The sequence below is a fragment of the Oncorhynchus mykiss genome, chromosome 2 (assembly GCF_013265735.2).
Source record: "Oncorhynchus mykiss isolate Arlee chromosome 2, USDA_OmykA_1.1, whole genome shotgun sequence".
In the NCBI taxonomy this organism is placed as follows: Eukaryota; Metazoa; Chordata; class Actinopteri; order Salmoniformes; family Salmonidae; genus Oncorhynchus; species Oncorhynchus mykiss.
The window spans coordinates 100,272,203-100,294,895 of NC_048566.1; the positions used below are offsets into that span (position 1 = coordinate 100,272,203).

General features: G+C 43.4%; 1 protein-coding gene across 1 annotated transcript in view; it reads right to left on the reverse strand.

The window, feature by feature from the left end:
• Positions 1-22,693, reverse strand: part of ano3 (anoctamin 3) — a 120,966-nt gene that overhangs the window by 52,172 nt on the left and 46,101 nt on the right. Inside the window, exons 8-13 of the mRNA XM_036960958.1 lie at positions 12,585-12,814; positions 11,744-11,899; positions 7,124-7,224; positions 6,836-6,880; positions 5,915-6,049; positions 1,709-1,815 (exon numbers count right to left, since the gene is read on the reverse strand). Of these exons, the coding sequence (XP_036816853.1) occupies positions 1,709-1,815; positions 5,915-6,049; positions 6,836-6,880; positions 7,124-7,224; positions 11,744-11,899; positions 12,585-12,814 (774 nt within the window). The remainder of the gene's footprint in view (positions 1-1,708; positions 1,816-5,914; positions 6,050-6,835; positions 6,881-7,123; positions 7,225-11,743; positions 11,900-12,584; positions 12,815-22,693) is intronic.

The window sequence follows — 22,693 nt, forward strand, 5'->3', positions numbered from 1 at the left end:
TCCCCACCCCAAAAATATCTCCCTCATTAATATAATAAATCCCATAATGACAAATAAAAAAAAAGTTTTTTTTAACCCCACCCTGATCTTTAGAGATTATCAGATTATCAAATTTATGTTGAGAGTTCACACCTTTGATTTTGAGAAAGATTGGGATGAACAGGTGCCTCTTATGTTGTTTGCAGTGTGGGAGGTTATTAAGGAATGTCTCGGTATTAGTCTTAATTAACTCTTGTTCGGCACATCATGTCAGATTAATTTGATCTTGCTGAGAGAGAGAGAGAGAGAGGTTGTTGCAGGGCAACACATTAAACAAAAAAACTGAACTGTTGAAGCACGTTAGCTCTTGTCGATACAGTTTGCACCGCACCTGGGAGAAAGTGGAGAAGGCGCAAATGAAAATGAAATCGAAAAAGTCCCAAAACCGCACTTTCGATGTGAGTTGACCAAGTCCTGGTTTTGTTACCCGTTGCAAGCTCACTTTTCAGGCCCTTACCCCTAACCCTAACCCTAACCCTTACCCCATAGTGAATAGTAATAAATACATCTGGATTACATCATCAGGAGCACAGGGACCAAAAATCTGTCTGAGTCATGTCAACATGTTGGAACCATACTTCACCCGCTACGATCGGAGAAGTCGATGGAAACCGCTAGTGATGTTCTGCCTGTGGCCACTGCTGTCACCGTAGAATATAGTCTCCCTCAAGAGCACGAGGAAAGCTCAATACAACCGTCCTTCAAAGAACTACACTGGATTTTACGCAAACTGGAAACCCCATATCTTGAGGCAACATTTATTGTAGCTGGGGATTTTTAGCAAATTTGAGTAAAACTCTATCAACACATTGACTGTAGTACTCGCCTTGGAAAAACATTGGACCACTGCTAATCAACTTTCCGCTACCACGGACTGTGGGCTCTCGCAAGGCTGCCGGCCCAAATGGCATCCCTAGCCGCGTCCTCAATTAATGTCCTTGAGTGGCCCAGCCAGAGCGTAGACTTGAACAAGATCGAACATCTCTGGAAAGACCTAAAAATAGCTGTGCAGCGACGCTCCCCATCCAACCTGACAGAGCTTGAGAAACTCCCCAAATACAGCTGTGCCAAGCTTGTAGCGTCATACCCAAGAAGACTCAATGCTGTAATCGCTGGAAAAAGTGGTTCAACAAAGTACAGAGTAAAGGGTCTGAATACTTATGTAAGTTATATTTAAGTTAATTATTAAAAAAAATGGTTTTTCTTTGTCATTATGGGGTATTGTGTGTAGATTGAAAAGGGAAAAAAACGATTTAATACATTTTAGAATAAGGCTGTAACATAATAAAATGTGGAAAAAGTGAAGGGGTCCGAATAGTTTCCCGAATGCACTATAGATAGATAGCGTAGCTCCGTAGATAGATAGATAGATATAGATAGCGTAGCTCCGTAGATAGATATATATAGATAGCGTAGCTCCGTAGATAGATAGATAGATATAGATAGCGTAGCTCCGTAGATCGATAGATAGATAGATATAGATAGCGTAGCTCCGTAGATAGATAGATAGATATAGATAGCGTAGCTCCGTAGATAGATAGATAGATATAGATAGCGTAGCTCCGTAGATAGATAGATAGATATAGATAGCGTAGCTCCGTAGATAGATAGATAGATATAGATAGCGTAGCTCCGTAGATAGATAGATATAGATAGCGTAGCTCCGTACCCATCTTAGACTTCCCGTCCTCATACTTGGTGCGTTGGAGAACATGGTGGACTATTCTGCTTCTGGTGGAGTTGGAGAAGAACGTCTGTCTGTTGTTGATGGTAAAACTGAGAGAGGAAAGTCAAACCAACAAAAGGTCAGCATTATTATGATATGGTAAATCATCCATATAACTGCAGAGAGAACCAACAGTCACTCTTCAGACACTCAGTCACTCCCTCCCTCTCGACGTCGATTAACCACCGAACCTGGGACCCCACGTCACACAGTATAGCTTCCGTCCCTCTCCTCGCCCTCACTTGGGCTCGAACCTGGGACCCCACATGTAACACAGTATAGCTTCCGTCCCTCTCCTCGCCCCTACCTGGGCTCGAACCTGGGACCCCACATGTAACACAGTATAGCTTCCGTCCCTCTCCTTGTTGTCATAGAGTAAAGAAAGGGGGAGTTGTCATAGAGACCGTAAAGAAAGGGGGAGTTGTCAGAGACTGAAAAGAAAGGGGGAGTTGTCAGAGACCGAAAAGAAAGGGGGAGTTGTCAGAGACCGAAAAGAAAGGGGGAGTTGTCATAGAGACCGTAAAGAAAGGGGGAGTTGTCATAGAGACCGTAAAGAAAGGGGGAGTTGTCAGAGACCGTAAAGAAAGGGGGAGTTGTCAGAGACCGAAAAGAAAGGGGGAGTTGTCAGAGAGACCGTAAAGAAAGTGGGAGTTGTCAGAGAGACCGTAAAGAAAGGGGGAGTTGTCAGAGAGACCGTAAAGAAAGGGGGAGTTGTCAGAGAGACCGTAAAGAAAGGGGGAGTTGTCAGAGACCGAAAAGAAAGGAGGAGTTGTCAGAGACCGAAAAGAAAGGGGGAGTTGTCATAGAGACCGAAAATAAAGGGGGAGTTGTCATAGAGACCGGAAAGAAAGCGGGAGTTGTCAGAGACCATAAAGAAAGGGGGAGTTGTCATAGAGACCAAAAAGAAAGGGGGAGTTGTCATAGAGACTGGAAAGAAAGGGGGAGTTGTCAAAAAGACGGTAAAGAAAGGGGGAGTTGTCAGAGACTGTAAAGAAAGGGGGAGTTGTCATAGAGACCGTAAAGAAAGGGGGAGTTGTCAGAGACCGAAAAGAAAGGGGGAGTTGTCAGAGACCGAAAAGAAAGGGGGAGTTGTCAGAGACCGAAAAGAAAGGGGGAGTTGTCATAGAGACCGAAAAGAAAGGGGGAGTTGTCATAGAGACCGGAAAGAAAGCGGGAGTTGTCATAGAGACCGGAAAGAAAGCGGGAGTTGTCATAGAGACCGGAAAGAAAGCGGGAGTTGTCAGAGACTGAAAAGAAAGGGGGAGTTGTCAGAGAGACCGAAAAGAAAGGGAGAGTTGTCATAGAGACAGGAAAGAAAGGGGGAGTTGTCATAGAGACAGCAAAGAAAGGGGGCGTTGTCAGAGACAGTAAAGAAAGGGGGAGTTGTCATAGAGACAGTAAAGAAAGGGGGAGTTGTCATAGAGACGGCAAAGAAAGGGGGAGTTGTCAGAGACAGTAAAGAAAGGGGGAGTTGTCATAGAGACAGTAAAGAGAGTGTTGTCATAGAGACGGTAAAGAAAGGGGGAGTTGTCAGAGACAGTAAAGAAAGGGGGAGTTGTCATAGAGACAGTAAAGAGAGTGTTGTCATGGAGACGGCAGCTGCCATTATGAGCTGGACTATAGCATCTTTATTTGCAGTCATTCTATCATCATTCCGTCCTCTGTTGCCTCTAATTCACACAAACAGATAACATTTCATTCAAGCTAGTCTATTTGATGGGAGGATTGAGATGCTAGCAGGGGAGTTTATCATAACAGAGACAGAACACTGCCGTCACTGTCTAAAGATAACTTAATCTCTTCCTCCTCCAGTGTAGCCTGTAATAAACACACATGAGCCAGTCTATCTCACAAGCTGTTTGTGTCAGATTGAGTGTTAGTGTTAGAGTGACTGTCAGAGTGTTGGAGTGACTGGGGTAAGGGTTAGGGTTAGGGGGTTGAGGTAAGAATTAGGGTTAGGGTAAGGGAGTTGAGGTAAGGGTTAGGTTAGAGGGTTGAGGTAAGGGGGTTGAGGTAAGGGTTAGGGTAAGGGGGTTGAGGTAAGGGTTAGGGTTAGGGGGTTGAGGTAAGGGTTAGGGTGTTGAGGTTAGGGTTAGGGGGTTGAGGTAAAGGTTGAGGTAAGGGTTAGGGGGTTGAGGTAAGGGTTAGGGTAAGGATAGGGGGTTGAGGTAAGGGTTAGGGTTAGGGTACGGGGGTTGAGGTAAGGGTTAGGGTTAGGGTACGGGGGTTGAGGTAAGGGTTAGGGTAAGGATAGGGGGTTGAGGTAAGGGTTAGGGTTAGGTTAGGGGGTTGAGGTAAGGGTTAGGGGGTTGAGGTAAGGGTTAGGGTAAGGTTAGGGGGTTGAGGTAAGGCTTAGGTTAGGGGGTTGAGGTTAGGGTTAGGTTAGGGGGTCGAGGTTAGGGTTAGGTTAGGGGGTTGAGGTTAGGGTTAGGTTAGGGGGTTGAGGTTAGGGTTAGGTTAGGGGGTTGAGGTTAGGCTTAGGTTAGGGGGTTGAGGTAAGGCTTGGGTTAGGTTAGGGGGTTGAGGTAAGGGTTAGGGGGTTGAGGTAAGGGTTAGGGTTAGGTTAGGGGGTAGAGGTAAAGGTTAAGGTTAGGGGGTTGAGGTTAGGGGGTTGAGGTAAGGGTTAGGTTAGGGGGTTTAGGAAAAGGCTTAGGTTAGGGGGTTTAGGAAAAGGCTTAGGTTAGGGGGTTGAGGTAAGGGTTAGGGTTAGGCTTAGGTTAGGGTTAGGCTTAGGTTAGGGGGTTGAGGTAAGGCTTAGGTTAGGGGGTTGAGGTAAGGCTTAGGTTAGGGGGTTGAGGTTAGGATTAGGTTAGGGGGTTGAGGTAAGGCTTAGGTTAGGGGGTTGAGGTAAGACAGGTTAGGGGGTTGAGGTAAGGCTTAGGTTAGGGGGTTGAGGTAAGGCTTAGGTTAGGGGGTTGAGGTAAGGCTTAGGTTAGGGGGTTGAGGTAAGGCTTAGGTTAGGGGGTTGAGGTAAGGCTTAGGTTAGGGGGTTGAGGTAGGGCTTAGGTTAGGGGGTTGAGCTAAGGCTTAGGTTAGGGGGTTGAGCTAAGGCTTAGGTTAGGGGGTTGAGCTAAGGCTTAGGTTAGGTGGTTAAGGTTAGGCTTAGGTTAGGGGGTTAAGGTTAGGCTTAGGTTAGGGGGTTGAGGTAAGGGTTAGGGGGTTGAGGTAAGGCTTAGGTTAGGGGGTTGAGGTAAGGGTTAGGTTAGGGGGTTGAGGTAAGGCTTAGGGTTAGGGTTAGGTTGGGGGTTGAGGTAAGGCTTAGGTTAGGTTGGGGGTTGAGGTAAGGGTTAGGTTAGGGGGTTGAGGTAAGGGTTAGGTTAGGGGGTTGAGGTAAGGGTTAGGTTAGGGGGTTGAGGTAAGGGTTAGGTTAGGGGGTTGAGGTAAGGGTTAGGTTGGGGGTTGAGGTAAGGGTTAGGTTGGGGGTTGAGGTAAGGGTTAGGTTGGGGGTTGAGGTAAGGGTTGGTTAGGGGGTTGAGGTAAGGGTTAGGTTAGGGGGTTGAGGTAAGGGTTAGGTTGGGGGTTGAGGTAAGGGTTAGGGTTAGGGTTAGGGGGTTGAGGTTAGGGGGTTGAGGTAAGGGTTATGTTGGGGGGTTGAGGTAAAGGTTAGGGATAGGGGGTTGAGGCAAGGGTTAGGGATAGGTTTGGGGGTTGAGGTAATGGTTAGGGATAGGTTTGGGGGTTGAGGTAAGGGTTAGGGTTAGGGTTTGGGGGTTGAGGTAAGGGTTAGGGTCTGGGGGTTGATGTAAGGGTTAGGGTTAGGGGGTTGAGGTAAGGGTTAGGGTCTGGGGGTTGATGTAAGGGTTAGGGGGTTGAGGTAAGGGTTAGGGGGTTGATGTAAGGGTTAGGGATAGGTTAGGGGGTTGATGTAAGGGTTAGGGGGTTGAGGTAAGGGTTAGGGGGTTGATGTAAGGGTTAGGGGGTTGATATAAGGGTTAGGGATAGGTTAGGGGGTTGAGGTAAGGGTTAGGGGGTTGATGTAAGGGTTAGGGGGTTGAGGTAAGGGTTAGGGTTAGGGGGTTGATGTAAGGGTTAGGGGGTTGATGTAAGGGTTAGGGATAGGTTAGGGGGTTGAGGTAAGGGTTAGGGGGTTGAGGTAAGGGTTAGGGTTAGGGGGTTGAGGTAAGGGATAGGGTTAGGTATAGAACCTACTGGTGCATGCGTGCCCTGCTGAAGGGGGCTGTATAGCAGTCTGTCTCCTCTAGATCAGGTAAGGCCTCTTTGTCCAGCTTCATGGGGTTGCTGGGTAACCAACTCTTTATCTGACGACACCTCAGATGAAACCGGCTTCAGGGAGAGAGGACAGAGAAAAACAGATTAATTAACCAGGATTAGCCTAGTAACAGAACCACACAGGGTTTTAATTTACCAGGATTATACCAGATATCGTTTTATTTGATCAATGATAATCATTAAAATCACATAGAAATCACATTTAGCATTTTCACAGTCAAACACTCAATAGAAGACTGCATTATTATGTCTTGTTTACTTTGCAGCAGACACTCTTTAGTGATTCAGTGTGACTTATTATTGGGCTTAAAACAGTTTAATATCTCACAATCGTATACATAACATCTTTAAGTAGCAGGATAAACTAATCCTGAACTAATTCATTAAATCGTGCATTAATTCCTCTGGGGTAGAGCTCGATGCCAGTTTGACCCATTCACCCTCCGTGATCAAATCACGGTTTACCCTCTTCTACTTAACTCCCCGATGGCCCATCTTGCATCTTAATATAACAACCAGTGTAGCAGTGGGACTCTGGACTCCAGACCAAACTTCCCTGCCTTCTTGTCTGTGTCTTTCTACCTCTTATCGCTTTCTGTACATCCCCACTGTTCTCACTCTCGCCATTCTACAAATAAAAATAACAGCTACAGCTCACGGTGACGTCAACAGGGCCACTCCAGCTGTGTTACCGCGACTCGACCACGGGCTCAGCACCGTCACGGTGTTGAATGCTCCCGACCCTGTATTTCATTAGAAAGTGCTCTGCAGTGCTCAGACAGTCAAGCTCGGCATCACACTGTGCCCGAACCTAATAAGATATCACGTAAATCCACTTGCCTGCCCATAACTTTGCTCTTCCAATCCGTAAAGTACATTTTTTTCCTGAAAAAAAATAAATAAAAATGCAATAAATTAGAAGACGTTGTCGGTTGGGTGGAAGAATCCCAACGGATCAAGCCATACAAAGAGCTCATCAAACGTTATTGAACGAGCTGTCGTTATAGATGTTTATGAATAGTTGTTAAGCGCTTATGTCACGTATTATAATGCATTATGTATAGCTCACGAGGCGTTATAAATGTGTTTATAATGCATTATGTAGAGGGAATTCGTAGGAAGTGCTACCTGAATGGCATCCTGATATTCATCTGCTCAGCGTATTTACAGAGTGTGTCCCAGGGAACATGGATCTTCACAAACAGGATGTCGGTGTCGGTCAGAGACGGCTTTCGAGGGGACGAAATTGGAAATTAGCTTGTGACAAAGACTAGCATCTGACAATATTTGAGAATGTCGTGACGAAGACACGATGACAATATTTGAGAATATGATCACGAGTGCCACCCCCCACTGGGCAAAAAAAGGGGTTGAATCAATGTTGTTTCCACGTCATTTCAACAACAACAACAACAACAACAGGTACGTGATGACGTTGAATCAATGTTGTTTCCACGTCATTTCAACAACAACAACAACAACAACAACAGGTACGTGATGACGTTGAATCAATGTTGTTTCCACGTCATTTCAACAACAACAACAACAACAACAGGTACGTGATGACGTTGAATCAATGTTGTTTCCACGTCATTTCAACAACAACAACAACAACAACAGGTACGTGATGACGTTGAATCAATGTTGTTTCCACGTCATTTCAACAACAACAACAACAACAGGTACGTGATGACGTTGAATCAATGTTGTTTCCACGTCATTTCAACAACAACAACAACAACAACAGGTACGTGATGACGTTGAATCAATGTTGTTTCCACGTCATTTCAACAACAACAACAACAACAGGTACGTGATGACGTTGAATCAATGTTGTTTCCACATCATTTCAACAACAACAACAACAACAACAACAACAACAACAAGTAGTACGTGATGACGTTGAATCAATGTTGTTTCCACGTCATTTCAACAACAACAACAACAACAACAACAACAGGTACGTGATGACGTTGAATCAAAGTTGTTTCCACGTCATTTCAACAACAACAACAACAACAACAGGTACGTGATGACGTTGAATCAACGTGGGAAAATTGATTGGTAAATAGTCATCAATGCTTTTTGTTTTCACTAGATGTTTCACCTAAATCAAATGGCCACAGGGTTTTTTGTTGAATTCACGGTGAATTCATGTTGCCAAATCAACCAAAGGAGACGTTGAACAGACCGTACGTGCCCAGTGGGATACCAAATTTACCAAAATAGTAAAATAATACTTGTTAAAACAAATTCAAGGCATTGTCTAAACAATTCTCTGTAGTTTCTGTATCAAAAATACAAAGACAAATGCAAACTTTGTCATTAGTATAGAGCTGTAGGAGCAATGTGGGAAGAGTATGTACTATTTTAATGTAGTACACAGTAGTAGAGTATGTACTATAGTAGAGTATGTACTATAGTAGAGTATGTACTATATTAATGTAGTATACAGTAGTAGAGATTATACTATATTAATGTAGTATACAGTACTGGAGTATATACTATATTAGTGTAGTTGTAGTATACAGTAGTATAGTATATACTATATTAATGTAGCTGTAGTATACAGTAGTAGAGTATATACTATATTAATGTAGTATACAGTAGTAGAGTAGGAGAGTATGTACTATATTAATGTAGTATACAGTAGGAGAGTATGTACTATTAATGTAGTTGTAGTATACAGTAGGAGAGTATGTACTATTAATGTAGTATACAGTAGGAGAGTAGGAGAGTATGTACTATATTAATGTAGTATACAGTAGGAGAGTATATACTATATTAATGTAGTTGTAGTATATAGTATGGAGTGTATATACTACATTAATGTAGTTGTAGTATACAGTAGGAGATTATATACTATATTAATGTAGTTGTAGTATACAGTAGGAGAGTATATACTATATTAATGTAGTTGTAGTATATAGTATGGAGTGTATATACTACATTAATGTAGTTGTAGTATACAGTAGGAGAGTATATACTATATTAATGTAGTTGTAGTATATAGTATGGAGTGTATATACTACATTAATGTAATTGTAGTATACAGTAGGAGAGTATATACTATATTAATGTAGTTGTAGTATACAGTAGGAGAGTATATACTATATTAATGTAGTTGTAGTATGTAGTATGGAGTGTATATACTACATTCATGTAGTTGTAGTATACAGTAGGAGAGTATATACTATATTAATGTAGTTGTAGTATATAGTATGGAGTGTATATACACTACATTAATGTAGTTGTAGTATACAGTAGGAGATTATATACTATATTAATGTAGTTGTAGTATACAGTAGGAGAGTATATACTATATTAATGTAGTTGTAGTATACAGTAGTAGAGTATATACTATATTAATGTAGTTGTAGTATACAGTAGGAGAGTATATACTATATTAATGTAGTTGTAGTATATAGTAGGAGAGTATATACTATATTAATGTAGTTGTAGTATATAGTAGTAGAGTATATACTATATTAATGTAGTTGTAGTATACAGTAGGAGAGTATATACTATATTAATGTAGTTGTAGTATATAGTAGTAGAGTATATACTATATTAATGTAGTTGTAGTATACAGTAGGAGAGTATAGACTATATTAATGTAGTTGTAGTATACAGTAGGAGAGTATATACTATATTAATGTAGTTGTAGTATATAGTAGTAGAGTATATACTATATTAATGTAGTTGTAGTATACAGTAGGAGAGTATAGACTATATTAATGTAGTTGTAGTATACAGTAGGAGAGTATATACTATATTAATGTAGTTGTAGTATATAGTAGTAGAGTATATACTATAGTAATGTAGTTGTAGTATACAGTAGGAGAGTATATACTATATTAATGTAGTTGTAGTATACAGTAGGAGAGTATATACTATATTAATGTAGTTGTAGTATACAGTAGGAGAGTATATACTATATTAATGTAGTTGTAGTATATAGTAGTAGAGTATATACTATATTAATGTAGTTGTAGTATATAGTAGTAGAGTATATACTATATTAATGTAGTTGTAGTATACAGTAGGAGAGTATAGACTATATTAATGTAGTTGTAGTATACAGTAGGAGAGTATATACTATATTAATGTAGTTGTAGTATATAGTAGTAGAGTATATACTATATTAATGTAGTTGTAGTATACAGTAGGAGAGTATAGACTATATTAATGTAGTTGTAGTATACAGTAGGAGAGTATATACTATATTAATGTAGTTGTAGTATATAGTAGTAGAGTATATACTATAGTAATGTAGTTGTAGTATACAGTAGGAGAGTATATACTATATTAATGTAGTTGTAGTATACAGTAGGAGAGTATATACTATATTAATGTAGTTGTAGTATATAGTAGTAGAGTATATACTATATTAATGTAGTTGTAGTATACAGTAGGAGAGTATATACTATATTAATGTAGTTGTAGCATACAGTAGTAGAGTATATACTATATTAATGTAGTTGTAGTATACAGTAGGAGAGTATATACTATATTAATGTAGTTGTAGTATACAGTAGGAGATTATGCTACCCTTCCTCTTTCTCCAGCATCAGCTCACATGCTCCTCTAGTCTACATTACACTGAACAAAAATATAAACGCAACATGTAAAGTGTTGGTCCCATGTTTCACGAGCAGAAATAAAATATCCTATATGCACAGAAAGTGTATTTCTCTCAAAATTTGTGCAGAAATGTGTTTTACATCCCTGAGCATTTCTACTTGGCCAAGATATGCCACACCTGTCAGGTGGTTGGATTATCAACAAGCCCGATTTTAACAGCATGTTCATTACACAGGTGCACCTTGTGCTGGGGGACAATAAAAGCCACTCTAAAATGTGCAGTTTTGCCACACAACATGATGCCACAGATGGCTCAAGTTTTAAAGGAGTGTGCAATTGACATGCTGACTGCAGAAACGTCCACCAGAGCTGTTTCCAGATGATTAAATGTTAATTTCTCTACCATAAGCCACTTCCAACATCGTTATAGAGAATTTGGTAGTACGTCTAACTGCAGACCACGTGTGACCACGCCAGCCCAGGACCTCCACATCCGGCTTCTTCACCTACGGGATCGTCTGAGACCAGCCACCCAGACAGCTGATGAAACTGAAGTGTATTTATGTCTGTAATAAAGCCCTTTTGTGGGGAAAAACTCAGTCTGATTGCCTGGGCCTGGCTCCTAATTGGGTGGGCCTATACCCTCCTAGACACACCCTTGGCTGTTCCCCTGCCCAGTCATGTGAAATCCATAGATTAGGGCCTTATTTATTTAAATTAATTGATTTTCTTATCAGAACTGTAACTCAGAAAAACACGTTGAAGTTGTTCCGTTTATATTTTTGTTCAGTATATATACCATGGGGCAACTAGATTCAGCCGCGGGCCGATTTCTTTCAGGAGTGGAAGGCCGGAACGTAATTATAATAATTTGTACACTGCAAATTGACCACAACTAAGCCCAAAAAGAGATTACATTTGAAAATAACAATAATTTCATACCTTTATTACATTGAGAAATGATCAGATTCGTAGTAATATTAAATTAAACGTATTATTAGCTGAATTCCTAAGTGATATTAGTAAAAAGAAATGTAAACCCAAAACCAAAACTAAAATCCCCACCCCCCCAAAAAAAGTCTAACTCGCGGGCCGGTTTTAGCCCAGCGGGCCGCCTGTTGCCGTCACTCTGACCCCTGTTCGAGTATAGTATATGTACCCTACCACTTTCTCCAGCATCAGCCCCTCAGCTCTCAGGTTCCTCTCAAAGGTGACTCTCTTTTCCACCAGAGGACTGGACTTCCTATAGACCAGGATGTAATCGATACGCTTCTTCCCATCTCTGAACATCAGACCGGACGGCTGCCCGGGGTTGGTCCCCTACGGAAATAACCAGACCTCCATAACACATCCAAAAGCAATTCATAAACACACTTATGTCAACAACTTGAGTTTTTTTTTTTCTTCAACTAAACTCATAATCATATTAATAACCTCAAATAAATGTATGTTTTAAATAGCATTTAAGTGTGGTGCAAAGCAGAGTGACTTCATTAATGTTTGATAGTTAGCCTCAATCAAAAGGTTTCAATGCTGCGTAACTGTGAGACATTGAAAAAGATTGGTGCAGGGTCATTCTGGTTATTGGGTGGGTGTGGAAAAAAGGGCCATCTGGAGCTCGTCCGAGAGGCTGGCTTTGAGCCCTCACCTGCAACGTACTTATGTGCTGACTGACATAGATCTACCAACTCTAGGGTTGTCTGGTCAGAACGCAACTTTGAGGCCCATAACTGTAAGCTTTGTCACCACACACACACACACACACACACACACACACACACACTTGTGTGGTCTTAATTTAATGGCATAGGGAATCGGTTAGGAAACAGCATGTGAATAGTCCATCAGCATGTAAACGCGCTAACTTGAGGTTGTCAAGGAAGGAGCCCAGCTGTGCGTCCCAGCGTCCCGATTGGTTGGAATAGCCGGGTGATTGACATGCCTGACGGCCAATCACATTGAGAGGGCCGGCCTTTCTTTTAATGTGTGCTTGTGTTTGTGGTACCTGAAGCGAATCTGCTCGTGCCTCTAATTTGGCTCGGATGGCAGGTTTCTGAATGAGAAACGACTCGTCTGTCCTTCCTGCCTTGTACGCACTAGCTTCTGACTCCTCCCCATAGTTGTCCTTCACAGCTTCTGACTCCTCCCCATAGTGGAACTTCACAGCTTCTGACTCCTCCCCATAGTGGTCCATCACAGCATCTGACTCCTCCCCATAGTGGTCCTTCGCAGCTTCTGAGAGACAGATACAGGATGATCAGTAAACGGTCAAGACAGACAGACAGACAGACAGACAGACAGACAGACAATGTGCTACACATTGTTGTTTTACCAGGCTGCACAATGCTCCTCAGCTCGGCCTAAAAGAACAGCAATAACACTGTTTTCCCCCTCTGACATCAAGCGTAACATGTGCTACACATTGTTGTTTTACCAGGCTGCACAACGCTCCTCAGCTCGGCCTAAAAGAACAGCAATAACACTGTTTTCCCCCTCTGACATCAAGCGTAACATGTGCTACACATTGTTGTTTTACCAGGCTGCACAACGCTCCTCAGCTCGGCCACAAAGAACAGCAACAACACTGTTTTCCCCCTCTGACATCAAGCGTAACATGTGCTACACATTGTTGTTTTACCAGGCTGCACAACGCTCCTCAGCTCGGCCTAAAAGAACAGCAATAACACTGTTTTCCCCCTCTGACATCAAGCGTAACATGTGCTACACATTGTTGTTTTACCAGGCTGCACAACGCTCCTCAGCTCGGCCACAAAGAACAGCAACAACACTGTTTTCCCCCTCTGACATCAAGCGTAACATGTGCTACACATTGTTGTTTTACCAGGCTGAACAACGCTCCTCAGCTCGGCCACAAAGAACAGCAACAACACTGTTTTCCCCCTCTGACATCAAGCGTAACATGTGCTACACATTGTTGTTTTACCAGGCTGCACAACGCTCCTCAGCTCGGCCACAAAGAACAGGAACAATGGTGGTGGGGCGGCCAGTGGCACTGTTTCTTTAAAAACCCTTTTTGTTCCCATTCCTCTGTCAAAGATAGTCAACACATTTTTATTTTACATTTATTTAACAAGACAAGTCAGTTCATATGAACAAATCATTATTTTCAATGACGGCCTGCGAACAGTGGGTTAACTGCCTTGTTCAGGGGAACAGTGGGTTAACTGCCTTGTTCAGGGGAACAGTGGGTTAACTGCCTTGTTAAGGGGAACAGTGGGTTAACTGCCTTGTTCAGGGGAACAGTGGGTTAACTGCCTTGTTCAGGGAACAGTGGGTTAACTGCCTTGTTCAGGGGAACAGTGGGTTAACTGCCTTGTTCAGGGGAACAGTGGGTTAACTGCCTTGTTCAGGGGAACAGTGGGTTAACTGCCTTGTTCAGGGGAACAGTGGGTTAACTGCCTTGTTCAGGGGAACAGTGGGTTAACTGCCTTGTTCAGGGGAACAGTGGGTTAACTGCCTTGTTCAGGGGAACAGTGGGTTAACTGCCTTGTTCAGGGGAACAGTGGGTTAACTGCCTTGTTCAGGGGAACAGTGGGTTAACTGCCTTGTTCAGGGAACAGTGGGTTAACTGCCTTGTTCAGGGGAACAGTGGGTTAACTGCCTTGTTCAGGGGAACAGTGGGTTAACTGCCTTGTTCAGGGGAACAGTGGGTTAACTGCCTTGTTCAGGGAACAGTGGGTTAACTGCCTTGTTCAGGGGAACAGTGGGTTAACTGCCTTGTTCAGGGGAACAGTGGGTTAACTGCCTTGTTCAGGGGAACAGTGGGTTAACTGCCTTGTTCAGGGAACAGTGGGTTAACTGCCTTGTTCAGGGGAACAGTGGGTTAACTGCCTTGTTCAGGGGAACAGTGGGTTAACTGCCTTGTTCAGGGGAACAGTGGGTTAACTGCCTTGTTCAGGGGAACAGTGGGTTAACTGCCTTGTTCAGGGGAACAGTGGGTTAACTGCCTTGTTCAGGGGAACAGTGGGTTAACTGCCTTGTTCAGGGGAACAGTGGGTTAACTGGCTTGTTCAGGGGAACAGTGGGTTAACTGCCTTGTTCAGGGGAACAGTGGGTTAACTGCCTTGTTCAGGGGAACAGTGGGTTAACTGCCTTGTTCAGGGGAACAGTGGGTTAACTGCCTTGTTCAGGGGAACAGTGGGTTAACTCAATCAAATCAATCAAATGTATTTTATATAGCCCTTCGTACATCAGCTGATATCTCAAAGTGCTGTACAGAAACCCAGCCTAAAACCCCAAACAGCAAGCAATGCAGGTGAAGAAGCACGGTGGCTAGGAAAAACTCCCTAGAAAGGCCAAAACCTAGGAAGAAACCTAGAGAGGAACCAGGCTATGTGGGGTGGCCAGTCCTCTTCTGGCTGTGCCGGGTGGAGATTATAACAAAACATGGTCAAGATGTTCAAATGTTCATAAATGACCAGCATGGTCGAATAATAATAAGGCAGAATAGTTGAAACTGGAGCAGCAGCACAGTCAGGTGGACTGGGGACAGCAAGGAGTCATCATGTCAGGTATTCCTGGGGCATGGTCCTAGGGCTCAGGTCCTCCGAGAGAGAGAAAGAAAGAGAGAATTAGAGAGAGCATATGTGGGATGGCCAGTCCTCTTCTGGCTGTGCCGGGTGGAGATTATAACAGAACATGGCCAAGATGTTCAAATGTTCATAAATGATCAGCATGGTCGAATAATAATAAGGCAGAACAGTTGAAACTGGAGCAGCAGCACAGCCAGGTGGACTGGGGACAGCAAGGAGTCATCATGTCAGGTAGTCCTGGGGCATGGTCCTAGGGCTCAGGTCCTCCGAGAGAGAGAAAGAGAGAAGGAGAGAATTAGAGAACGCACACTTAGATTCACACAGGACACCGAATAGGACAGGAGAAGTACTCCAGATATAACAAACTGACCCTAGCCCCCCGACACATAAACTACTGCAGCATAAATACTGGAGGCTGAGACAGGAGGGGTCAGGAGACACTGTGGCCCACTCCGAGGACACCCCCGGACAGGGCCAAGCAGGAAGGATATAACCCCACCCACTTTGCCAAAGCACAGCCCCCACACCACTAGAGGGATATCTTCAACCACCAACTTACCATCCTGAGACAAGGCTGAGTATAGCCCACAAAGACCTCCGCCACGGCACAACTTAAGGGGGGGGGGGGGGGGGGGGCGCCAACCCAGACAGGATGACCACATCAGTGACTCAACCCACTCAGGTGACGCACCTCCTCCAGGGACGGCATGAGAGAGCCCCAGTAAAGCCAGTGACTCAGCCCCTGTAATAGGGTTAGAGGCAGAGAATCCCAGTGGAAAGAGGGGAACCGGCCAGGCAGAGGCAGCAAGGGTGGTTCGTTGCTCCAGAGCCTTTCCGTTCACCCTCCCACTCCTGGGCCAGACTACACTCAATCATATGACCCACTGAAGAGATGAGTCTTCAGTAGAGACTTAAAGGTTGAGACCGAGTTTGCGTCTCTGACATGGGTAGGCAGACCGTTCCATAAAAATGGAGCTCTATAGGAGAAAGCCCTGCCTCCAGCTGTTTGCTTAAAAATTCTAGGGACAATTAGGAGGCCTGCGTCTTGTGACCGTAGCGTACGTGTAGGTATGTACGGCAGGACCAAATCAGAGAGATAGATAGGAGCAAGCCCATGTAATGCTTTGTAGGTTAGCAGTAAAACCTTGAAATCAGCCCTTGCTTTGACAGGAAGCCAGTGTAGAGAGGCTAGCACTGGAGTAATATGATCAAATTTTTTGGTTCTAGTCAGGATTCTAGCAGCCGTATTTAGCACTAACTGAAGTTTATTTAGTGCTTTATCCGGGTAGCCGGAAAGTAGAGCATTGCAGTAGTCTAACCTGGAAGTGACAAAAGCATGGATTAATTTTTCTGCATCATTTTTGGACAGAAAGTTCCTGATTTTTGCAATGTTACGTAGATGGAAAAAAGCTGTCCTTGAAATGGTCTTGATATGTTCTTCAAAAGAGAGATCAGGGTCCAGAGTAACGCCGAGGTCCTTCACAGTTTTATTTGAGACGACTGTACAACCATTAAGATTAATTGTCAGATTCAACAGAAGATCTCTTTGTTTCTTGGGACCTAGAACAAGCATCTCTGTTTTGTCCGAGTTTAAAAGTAGAAAGTTTGCAGCCATCCACTTCCTTATGTCTGAAACACATTCTTCTAGCAAGGGCAATTTTGGGGCTTCACCATGTTTAATTGAAATGTACAGCTGTGTGTCATCTGCATAGCAGTGAAAGTTAACATTATGTTTTCGAATAACATCCCCAAGAGGTAAAATATATAGTGAAAACAATAGTGGTCCTAAAACGGAACCTTGAGGAACACCGAAATTTACAGTTGATTTGTCAGAGGACAGACCATTCACAGAGACAAACTGATATCTTTCCGACAGATAAGATCTAAACCAGGCCAGAACTTGTCCGTGTAGACCAATTTGGGTTTCCAATCTCTCCAAAAGAATGTGGTGATCGATGGTATCAAAAGCAGCACTAAGGTCTAGGAGCACGAGGACAGATGCAGAGCCTCGGTCCGATGCCATTAAAATGTCATTTACCACCTTCACAAGTGCCGTCTCAGTGCTATGATGGGGTCTAAAACCAGACTGAAGCATTTCGTATACATTGTTTGTCTTCAGGAAGGCAGTGAGTTGTTGCGCAACAGCCTTTTCTAAAATTTTTGAGAGGAATGGAAGATTCGATATAGGCCGATAGTTTTTTATATTTTCTGGGTCAAGGTTTGGCTTTTTCAAGAGAGGCTTTATTACTGCCACTTTTAGTGAGTTTGGTACACATCCGGTGGATAGAGAGCCGTTTATTATGTTCAACATAGTAGGGCCAAGCACAGGAAGCAGCTCTTTCAGTAGTTTAGTTGGAATAGGGTCCAGTATGCAGCTTGAAGGTTTAGAGGCCATGATTATTTTCATCATTGTGTCAAGAGATATAGTACTAAAACACTTGAGTGTCTCTCTTGATCCTAGGTCCTGGCAGAGTTGTGCAGACTCAGGACAACTGAGCTTTGAAGGAATACGCAGATTTAAGGAAGAGTCCGTAATTTGCTTTCTAATAATCATAATCTTTTCCTCAAAGAAGTTCATGAATTTATCACTGCTAAAGTGAAAGTCATCCTCTCTTGGGGAATGCTGCTTTTTAGTTAGCTTTGCGACAGTATCAAAAAGGAATTTCGGATTGTTCTTATTTTCCTCAATTAAGTTAGAAAAGTAGGATGATCGAGCAGCAGTAAGGGCTCTTCGGTACTGCACAGTACTGTCTTTCCAAGCTAGTCGGAAGACTTCCAGTTTGGTGTGGCGCCATTTCCGTTCCAATTTTCTGGAAGCTTGCTTCAGAGCTCGGGTATTTTCTGTGTACCAGGGAGCTAGTTTCTTATGAGAAATGTTTTTAGTTTTTAGGGGTGCAACTGCATCTAGGGTATTGCGCAAGGTTAAGTTGAGTTCCTCAGTTAGGTGGTTAACTGATTTTTGTCCTCTGGCGTCCTTGGGTAGGCAGAAGGAGTCTGGAAGGACATCAAGGAATCTTTGTGTTGTCTGTGAATTTATAGCACGACTTTTGATGATCCTTGGTTGGGGTCTGAGCAGATTATTTGTTGCAATTGCAAACGTAATAAAATGGTGGTCCGATAGTCCAGGATTATGAGGAAAAACATTAAGATCCACAACATTTATTCCATGGGACAAAACTAGGTCCAGCGTATGACTGTGACAGTGAGTGGGTCCAGAGACATGTTGGACAAAACCCACTGAGTCGATGATGGCTCCGAAAGCCTTTTGGAGTGGGTCTGTGGACTTTTCCATGTGAATATTAAAGTCACCAAAGATTAGAATATTATCCGCTATGACTACAAGGTCCGATAGGAATTCAGGGAACTCAGTGAGGAACGCTGTATATGGCCCAGGAGGCCTGTAAACAGTAGCTATAAAAAGTGATTGAGTAGGCTGCATAGATTTCATGACTAGAAGCTCAAAAGACGAAAACGTCATTTTTTTTTTTGTAAATTGAAATTTGCTATCGTAAATGTTAGCAACACCTCCGCCTTTGCGGGATGCACGGGGGATATGGTCACTAGTGTAGCCAGGAGGTGAGGCCTCATTTAACACAGTAAATTCATCAGGCTTAAGCCATGTTTCAGTCAGGCCAATCACATCAAGATTATGATCAGTGATTAGTTCATTGACTATAATTGCCTTTGAAGTAAGGGATCTAACATTAAGTAGCCCTATTTTGAGATGTGAGGTATCATGATCTCTTTCAATAATGACAGGAATGGAGGTGGTCTTTATCCTAGTGAGATTGCTAAGGCGAACACCGCCATGTTTAGTTTTGCCCAACCTAGGTCGAGGCACAGACACGGTCTCAATGGTGATAGCTGAGCTGACTACACTGACTGTGCTAGTGGCAGACTCCACTATGCTGGCAGGCTGGCTAACAGCCTGCTGCCTGGCCTGCACCCTATTTCATTGTGGAGCTAGAGGAGTTAGAGCCCTGTCTATGTTGGTAGATAAAATGAGAGCACCCCTCCAGCTAGGATGGAGTCCGTCACTCCTCAGCAGGTCAGGCTTGGTCCTGTTTGTGGGCGAGTCCCAGAAAGAGGGCCAATTATCTACAAATTCTATCTTTTGGGAGGGGCAGAAAACAGTTTTCAACCAGCGATTGAGTTGTGAGACTCTGCTGTAGAGCTCATCACTCCCCCTAACTGGGAGGGGGCCAGAGACAATTACTCGATGCCGACACATCTTTCTAGCTGATTTACACGCAGAAGCTATGTTGCGCTTGGTGATCTCTGACTGTTTCATCCTAACATCGTTGGTGCCGACGTGGATAACAATATCTCTATACTCTCTACACTCGCCAGTTTTAGCTTTAGCCAGCACCATCTTCAGATTAGCCTTAACGTCGGTAGCCCTGCCCCCCGGTAAACAGTGTATGATCGCTGGATGATTCTCAAGTCTAATACTGCGGGTAATGGAGTCGCCAATGACTAGAGTTTTCAATTTGTCAGAGCTAATGGTGGGAAGCTTCGGCGTCTCAGACCCCGTAACGGGAGGAGTAGAGACCAGAGAAGACTCGGCCTCTGACTCCGACCCGCTGCTTAATGGGGAAAACCGGTTGAAAGTTTCTGTCGGCTGAATGAGCGACACCGGTTGAGCGTTCCTACAGCATTTCCTTCCAGAAACCGTGAGAAAGTTGTCCGGCTGCGGGGACTGTGCCAGGGGATTTATACTACTATCTGTACTTACTGGTGGCACAGACGCTGTTTCATCCTTTCCTACACTGAAATTACCCTTGCCTAGCGATTGCGTCTGAAGCTGGGCTTGTAGCACAGCTATCCTCGCCGTAAGGCGAGTACAGCGACTACAATTAGAAGGCATCATGTTAAAACCTCTTAGAGCTCTAGGGGCGCTATTTCATTTTTGGATAAAAAACGTTCCCGTTTTAAGCGCGATATTTTGTCACGAAAAGATGCTCGACTATGCATATTCTTGACAGTTTTGGAAAGAAAACACTCTGAAGTTTCAGAATCTGCAAAGATTTTGTCTGTAAGTGCCCCAGAACTCATTCTACAGGCGAAACCAAGATGATGCATCACCCAGGAATTAGCAGAATTTCTGAAGCTCTGTTTTCCATTCTCTCCTTATATGGCTGTGATTGCGCAAGGAATGAGCCTACACTTTCTGTCGTTCGCCCAAGGTCTTAGCAGCATTGTGACGTATTTGTAGGCATATCATTGGAAGATTGGCCATAAGAGACTACATTTTCCAGAGGTCCGCCCGGTGTCCTTTGTCTAAATTTGTGCGTAATCTTCAGGTGCAGGCATTTTCTCCTGGGATTCAGGAGAGAAAGCATGTTTCCAAGAACGATGTATCAATGAAGAGATATGTGAAAAACACCTTGAGGATTGATTCTAAACAACGTTTGCCATGTTTTCAGTCGATATTATGGAGTTAATTTGGAAAAAAGTTTGCGTTTTGAGGACTGAATTTATGGATTTTTTTTGGTAGCCAAATGTGATGTATAAAACGGAGCTATTTCTAATACACAAGGAATCTTTTTGGAAAAACTGAGCATCTGCTATCTAACTGAGAGTATCCTCATTGAAAACATTAGAAGTTCTTCAAAGGTAAATGATTTTATTTGAAGGCTTTTATGTTTTTGTTAATGTTGCGTGCTGGATGCTAACGCTAATGCTAACGCTAAATGCTAACGCGAAATGCTAACTCTAGCTAGCTACTTTTACACAAATGATTGTTTTCCTATGGTTGAGAAGCATATTTTGAAAATCTGAGATGACAGTGTTGTTTACAAAAGGCTAAGCTTGAGAGATGGCATATTTATTTCATTTCATTTGCGATTTTCATAAATAGTTAACGTTGTGTTATGCTAATGAGCTTGCTGATAGATTTACACAATCCTGGATACAGGGGTTTTTTCATAGCTAAACGTGACGCAGAAAACGGAGCGATTTGTCCTAAACAAATAATCTTTCAGGAAAAACTGAACATTTGCTATCTGAGAGTCTCCTCATTGAAAACATCTGAAGTTCTTCAAAGGTAAATTATTTTTTTGAATGCTTTTCTGTTTTTTTGTGTAAATGTTGCCAGCTGAATGCTAATGCTAAATGCTACGTTAGCCATCAATACTGTTACACAAATGCTTGTTTTGCAATGGTTGAGAAGCATATTTTGAAAATCTGAGATGACAGTGTTGTTAACAAAAGGCTAAGCTTGAGAGCTAGCATATTTATTTCATTTCATTTGCGATTTTCATGAATAGTTAACGTTGCGTTATGGTAATGAGCTTGAGTCTGTATTCACGAACCCGGATCCGGGATGGGGAGATCAGAAAGGTTAATGTTACTACTTAGCTTCGGCTGTTGGAGGTCCTGACGAATCGTGTCCAGATAAAGCGTCCGGAGTGAAAAAGTTGAGTAGGAAAAAAAACAAAAATATAAACGGTAATTAAAAAGTAAAAACCGTAAATTTGTCAGGTAGCAAAACAGGTTGGCAACAAAACGCACAGCAACTCAAAAACAAGTCTGCAAGTCGTGACCGGAAATGACGTTAGACGTTTCTATTTAATCCTCAGATAATAGGTTAACTGCCTTGTTCAGGGGAACAGTGGGTTAACTGCCTTGTTCAGGGGAACAGTGGGTTAACTGCCTTGTTCAGGGGAACAGTGGTTAACTGCCTTGTTCAGGGGCAGAACGACAGATTTTTACCTTGTCAGCTCTGGGATTCGATCTTGCAAACTTTTCGGTTACTGGTCCCAACGCTCTAACCACTAGGTTACCTTCCACCCCTCCCCTCTAACCACTAGGCTACCTGCCGCCCCTCCACTCTAGCCACTAGGCTACCCTGCCGCCCCTCCACTCTAACCACTAGGCTACCCTGCTGCCCTCCACTCTAACCACTAGGCTACCCTGCCGCCCCTCCACTCTAACCACTAGGCTACCCTGCTGCCCTCCACTCTAACCACTAGGCTACCCTGCCGCCCCTCCACTCTAACCACTAGGCTACCCTGCTGCCCTCCACTCTAACCACTAGGCTACCCTGCCGCCCCTCCACTCTAACCACTAGGCTACCTTCCACCCCACGTTCCTGAAAGGTGTTAAAACGACCCGTCGCGACTAAGACCAGGGTTCTACATACATTTACACAGGATCTAGCTCACAGAGATATAATGGCATGGACTTGAAATGGGGATACCCATTCTAGTAATACTATTTCTGTGATCCAGTCATTATGGAACAGCCTGTACAGAGCACTAATCATCATCTTACATGACTTATGTTATGACGACGTAAAACAAAATGGTGTCGTGACCTGACGATTCAGACCTGACAGCAAAAAAAAAACAGATCTGGCACCAGAGTGTATTTTCCCTGCTGGTTCGTGCTCAGAATAGACAGTCTCCCGTCCCAAACGGCAACCTATCCCCTAGAGTGGTCAAAGGTAGTGCACTATGCAGGTGAATTTTGGGGATGCACCCAGGGACTTCTGAGTCATGCTAAACTGCTCATTTGAATGTGAATGGTATTTGAGTGAATTCTCCCACCGCTACAGATG